The sequence below is a fragment of the Panthera leo genome (genome assembly GCF_018350215.1).
Source record: "Panthera leo isolate Ple1 chromosome Y unlocalized genomic scaffold, P.leo_Ple1_pat1.1 chrY_random_Un_scaffold_87, whole genome shotgun sequence".
Taxonomy (NCBI): domain Eukaryota; kingdom Metazoa; phylum Chordata; class Mammalia; order Carnivora; family Felidae; genus Panthera; species Panthera leo.
The window spans coordinates 146,151-152,532 of NW_024962241.1; the positions used below are offsets into that span (position 1 = coordinate 146,151).

General features: G+C 44.0%; 1 protein-coding gene across 1 annotated transcript; it reads right to left on the minus strand.

Moving 5' to 3' along the window:
• Window positions 1-746: 746 nt before the first annotated feature.
• LOC122212885 (coiled-coil domain-containing protein 71L-like) lies at window positions 747-1,765 on the minus strand. The gene has a single exon (XM_042926871.1). The coding sequence runs from the start codon at window positions 1,532-1,534 to the stop codon at window positions 905-907; it is 630 nt and encodes a 209-aa protein (XP_042782805.1). The 5' UTR covers window positions 1,535-1,765; the 3' UTR covers window positions 747-904.
• Window positions 1,766-6,382: the final 4,617 nt, after the last annotated feature.

A 6,382-nucleotide genomic window follows, 5' to 3' on the forward strand; every position in this document is an offset into this window, starting at 1 on the left:
GAGAATTCCAACGGCTATTATGTATGCAGGTTTAGTCACCACGCTTACCCCTACTCATTTACACTATGTGACTTCCATTTTAAAATAAATTATCCTGGAAAGATTCCCAGATCAGTATGTGAGATTGGTACAAGGCCAAGTCATTTCCGAGTGGATTCCATCCATGTCCATAACCAGCACCAGTTTTTTATTTATTTATTTATTTATTTATTTATTTATTTATTTATTTATTTATTTATTATTTTTTGAAATTCACTCATTGGTTTTTTAATAGAAACCGTGAGGTTTCTCAATGCATTTTCAGTTTTACCCACTTATAAAGAATTTCCCAAGTTAATTTTACTAAACAAAACCTTCCGAGTGTCTACCATTTCCTTTAGGAGTTCAGTAAACATCAACATTACATTTCAGTATAAAATCTTTAGAAACGTCTGAAGAATGTGTACACAGTTGAACTTTGAATCTTTTGGTTTGTAATCACCGAGCCCGTGACATTCAAAGCCATACAAATCCTTACATTATTAACAGTGATACGCTTGAATTTCTTAGACAGTATCCTTGGTCAAAGCGTTGGAATCCAGTTAAAACTCAGAAAGGTGTGGGATTGAGAATACCCACTATTGCAATTGGTGTTGAGAATACCAACTATTGCAACAACTTTCCACACATATTCGATCTTTCGTCCAGAAAGAGTGTCAGTCAAAAAAGGAAAGAAAGAAAGAAAATGAGGCGGGAGGAGCCAGAGGTGGGAGAACAGCAAGGAAATTCTAGCTTTATTACACAAGCATGGAACCAAATTCCTTTGGAGGGGGTGGGGGTGGAAGTCTGACGACTTCAGACCAATGAGGGAACAAGAGAGCACATGGATCTGCCCCTACAGTCCTGGAGACATCTCAATCTGGGGTTAGGAAGAAAGGGGACCTCCCTTGCGGTCCAGGGGTCTCCTCCCTCCGCAGACCCGGTGCTGGGAGGCAGCAGAGGGCACAGCTGCCGCGGAGTCCCAGCAGGCGGCGCCGCATCCCAGGGGCGCGGGCCGGGACCATCTGGTGCTTCTTCGCCCATAAAGTGTACTAGGGGACGCGGTCCCGGCTGTCCCTGGTTCATCCCTCCAGGCACAACCCGTCCCGGGGCTGAGAGGTCGCGCGGCGGTGGCCCGCATCTCACGCCCAGGCACTGGGAAGCGGCGGAGTCTCACCACGGGTTCCAGGTTCACTCCCAGGACTTGGCGCGCCTGGCGCCGCGCTTCTGCCAGGCTGCTCTCGACCCACACGTCGCCCACTCCGCCAATGGTGGGGCAGGTGGTCAGCGTCGGGGTGGCCGCCCTCCCACTCTCCTCCAGGGTGCGGCCCCCGGAGGAGGGCCCGGGGGCCATGGGCTTGTGGTGGCTGCTGTCTTCGCGGGAGGGCGGCGGCGGGGGCGGCATCTTCCTCTGGCCGACCGCCACCGTCCGGGCTCCGTGGCGCCTCCGCCTGGCAGCTGGCCGGCCCGTCTGGAGGCAGGCCTCCGGGGGCTGCTGCCTCCGCGTGTACACCATCTTCTCCTCAGGCGCCTCCAGGGCGGCCCCTCCTGCAGCGCTAGAGGCTCCTTCCCCTGCTGCCAGGGCCAGGGCCTCCTGGGGCCAGCGCCCCCAGCTTCTTCTTGCTGCTCAGGATGTGAGGCCACTAGGGGCCGCCCGCGCTTGCCAGGTCTCGCGGCCGCCGCAGGGCCCTGATGAATTTTCTACCGTGAAGCCAAATCAGGAGGCAGGCTGTGAGAGTTACACCGCAGTTGCTAGGAGACCAGGCGCTTTGTGAGGTCACAATGTCTGCATATCTTATCACGGTGGGCTGCCCAAAGCTGCCTTAGGTTTGGCTGTGTTTAAGATTATGCCCTTGAGAAAGACCTGTACCTAATCTTACCTGAGAAGGCCCATAATTCTTCACGAGTTCAAGAGGGTTGTCTTAGAGGTGAATGCACGGGTGCTTCAGCCTCCATTAATTCCATCTAACATGAAATGACACTTAGCGGTGGACAGTACACACACCTTGCAATCAAACACGACTCTAAGAGGGTTTTAGCTAATTAAATGCCTTGTCATGCAACGCACTGAAAGCCAAATTGAAATAACTACTCTACCCTTTCAAAGAATACCGATATACTGTGCCTTGCTTAGGGTTCCATACCTGTGTTGGTACAGCTCACAGTTCACGAAGCTGTTCTTCACAGCAGCAGCAAACAGTTTGCCTAGTTAGTATCCATGCTCACTTTCATGCAGCTTAGGGAAGACCGAGTCATTGTGTGCTTAAGAGCAAAGTGGCAACGAATTCTGTGTGAGTGGCCAGTAGGGCATTCAGTGCCACTAAAACCTATTCACTACCTACCAATTCATGAATATTTCAGGTAAGGCATACACAAGGTAGTAAGAGACCGTATGGGATTCCAAGGGTAGAAAACGTGTTACACCGTCCGTGTAAGTGCTTTTGAAAGCAACCAGCATAGTCCATCCATCATCACCACATACACAATTCATTCACAAAATACTACAAAGACCACCTACCATGATCAACTGAAATCCACTTCGTATGAAAGGATGACTCCAAACTAGGTGAATCACTAAGAGTGATAAGTCATGGTAACAATCAGAAGAGTAACTTGCCAAGGTCAACGTGATACATGTGACAGGCCTCTGTCTTTATTCAACTCCTTTTCTTAAACACACAAAACTTTCATCTACGCAGCTTAAGCCACTACTACCTCACGCTCATAAAGTGCTGAAAATGGAAAGCAATCTCATATACAGTAAGAGCAACCCCTGGATTTCCTTTTTCATTCAATGTAATTTATTTTCAAATTGGTTTCCACGCAACACCCAGGGTTCATCCGAACAGGTGCCCTCCACAATGCCCGTCACCCACTTTCCCCTCTCCCCAACCCCACGTCAACCCTCGGTCTGTTATCAGTATTGAAGAGTCTCTTATGGTTTGCCTCCCTCCCTCTCTATAACTTTTTCCCCCCATCGCCTCCCCCATGGTCTTCCGCTGAGTTTCTCAGGATCCACACATGGATGAAAACATATGGTATCGGTCTTTCTCTGCCTGACTTATTTCACGTAGCATAATACCCCCCCCCCAGTTCCATCCACGTTGCCACAAATGGCCAGATTTCATTCTTATTGCCAAGTAGTATTCCATTGTATATACATAAACCACAACTTCTTTATTCTCTTGTCAGTTGATGGACAGCTAGGCTCTTTCCATAGTTTGGCTGTTGTTGAAAGTAGTGCTATAAACATTGGGGTACATGTGCCCCTATGTCTCAGCACTCCTCTACCCCTTGGGTAAATTCCTAGCAGTGCTGTTGCTGGGTCTTAGGGTAGATCTATTTTTAATGATTTGAGGAACCTCCACACTGTTTTCCAGGGCGGCTGCACCAGGTTGCATTCCCACCAACAGTGCAAGAGGGTTCCTGTTTCTCCACATCCTCACCAGCATCTATAGTCTTCTAATTTGCTCACATCAGCCACTCTGACTGGCATGAGGTGGTATCTCAGTGCGGTTTTGATTTGGATTTCCCTGACAGGGGAGTGCTGTTGAGCATCTTTTCATGTGTCTCTTGACAATCTGGATGTCTTTTTTAGAACAGTGTCTGTTCAAGTCTTCTGCCTGTTTCTTCACTGGATTATTTGTTTCCCGGGTGTGGAGTTGGTGAGTTCTTTTGATAGGTTTTGGATACTAGCCAATTATCCAGTATGACTTTTGCACACATCTTTTCCCATTCGGTCAGTTGCCTTTTAGTTTTGTTGATTGTTTCCTTCACTGTGGAGAAGATTTTCATTTTGATGAGGTCCCGATAGTTCATTTCTGCTTTTAGTTCCCTTGCCTTCGGAGATGTGTCAACTAAGAACTTGCTGACGCTGAGGTCAGAGACGATTTTTCCTGCTTTCTCCTCAAGTGTTTGATGGTTTCCTGTCTCACATTCACATCCTTCATCCATTGTGAGTTTATTTTTGAGAGTGGTGTAAGAAAGTGGTCTAGTTTCATTCTTCTGCATGTTGCTGTCCACTTCTCTCAGCACCATTTGTTAAAGAGACTGTCTTTTTTCCATTGGATATTCTTTCCTGCTCTGTCAAAGATTAGTTGGCCATACGTATGTGGGTCCAGTTCTGGGGTCTCTATTCTATGCCATTAAGTCTATGTATTTGTTTCTGTGCCAATACCATGCTGTCTTGATGGTTATAGCTTTGTGGTAGTGGCTAAAGTCTGGCATTGTGGTGCCTCTCACTTTGGTTTTCTTCTTCAGTATTACTTTGGCTATTCAGGGTCTTTTGTGGTTCCATACACATTTTATGATTGCTTGTTCCAGCTTGGAGAAGAATGCTGTTGCAATGTAATTGGGGCTACATATAATGTGAGGACTGCGTTGGGTCGTATTGACATTTTGTCAATATTTATTCTTCCAATCCCCGAGCATGGAATGTTTTTCGCTTTCTCTGTATCTTCTTCAATATCCTTCACAAGCTTTCTATAGTTTTCAGCATACAGATCTTTTACATCTTTGGTTAGGTTTATTCCTTGGTATTTTTTGACTCTTGGTGCATTTTAAATTGGATCCGTTTCTTTATTTCTCTTTCTGTTGCTTCATTATTGGTGTATAAAACGCAACCAATTTCTGTACATTGATTTTGTACCCTGCACCATTGCTAAATTCATGTATCAATGCGAGAGGACTTTTGGTGGAGTCTGTCGGATTTTCCATGTATAGTGTCATGTTATCTGCAAAAGTGGAAGTTTGAATTCATCGTTGCAAATGATGACACCTTTAATTTCATTTATTGTCTGATTACTGATGCTAAGACTTCCAACACTATGTTCAACAACGGGGTGATATTGGACATCTCTGTCTTATTCCTGATCTCAGGGGGAATGCTCTCAGTTTTTCCCCATTGAGGACGATATTTACTGTGGCTTCTCATAAATGGCTTTTATGATGTTTAAAGTAGGTTCCTTCGATCCCAACTTTCTTGAGCGTTTGTATTAAGTAAGGACGCTGTATTTTCTCAAATACTTTTTCTGCATCTATTGACAGTGTACTATGGTTCTTATCTTTTCTTTTATTAATGTGATGTAGCACATTGATTGATTTGTGAATATTGCACTAGCCCTGCAGGCCAGGAATGAATGCCGCTTGATCGTGTTGAATACTTTCTATATGCTACTGAATGAGATTTGCTAGTATCTTGTTGAGAATTTTTGCACCCCTATTCATCAGGGATATTGGCCTGTAATTCTCCTTTTTTTTCTGTGTCTCTGTCTGATTTGGGAATTAAAGTAATGCTGGCTTCATAAAATGAGTCTGGAAGTTTTCCTTTCATTTCCATATTTTGGAACAGCTTGGGAAGGATAGCTATTATCTCTACGTTAAATGTCTGCTAGAATTCGCCAGGGAAGCCACCTGGTCTAGGACTCTTATTTATTGGGATATTTTTGATAACTGATTCAATTTCCTCACTAGTTATGGGTCCATACACATTTTCTATTTCTTCCCGTTTGAATTTTGGAAGTGTGTGGGTATGGAGGCATTTGTCCATTTCTTCCAGGTTGTCCAGTTTGTTGGCATAGAAGATCTTATAGTGTTTCCTGATGATTGCTTGAATTTCTGAGGGATTCGTTGTAATAATTCCATTTTCATTTGTGATTTTACCTATTTGGGTCCCCTCTCTTTTCTTTTTGAGAAGCCAGGCTAGACGTTTATCACTTTTGTGTATTTTCTCAAAAACACAATTCTTGGTTTCATTGATGTGCTCTACTGTTTTCCTTTAGACTCCATATTGCTTATTTCTGCTCTGATCTTTATTATTTCTCTACTTCTGCTCGGTTTGGGGTGCCTTGCTCTTCTGCTTCTAGTTCCTGTAGGTGTGCTGTTAGATTTTGTATTGGGGATTTTTCTTGTTTCTTGAGATAGGCCTGGATAGCAATGTTTGTTGTTGTTGTTGTTGTTGTTGTTGTTGTTGTTGTTGTTTTGTTTTGTTTTTTGTTTTGTTTTGTTTTGTTTTGTTTTGTTTTGTTTTGTTTTGTTGTTCCCTGTCAGGACTGCCCTTGCTGCATCCCGAAGGGTTTGTATTGTTGTATTTCGTTTTCATTTGTTTCCTTATATCTTTTAATTTCTTCTCAAATTGCCTGGTTGACCCATTTATTCGTTAGTGGGATGTTTTTTAACCTCCATGCTTTTGGAGATTTTCCATCCTTTTTTCTGTGGTTAATTTAATGTCCCTTCAATTACCACATTCTTATCAACAAGTTTCTGTATGTTTTTAATTAATTGTTTTATTTATGTGTGTGTCTCCGAATTTGGTGTGTAGACATTTAAAATGTTTAGCTCTTCCTGATGGAGAGACCCTGAAATT

Excerpts from the sequence above, each read along its gene's own strand:
- LOC122212885 (XM_042926871.1), bottom strand. The coding sequence starts at position 1,534 with ATGGTGTACACGCGGAGGCAGCAGCCCCCGGAGGCCTGCCTCCAGACG.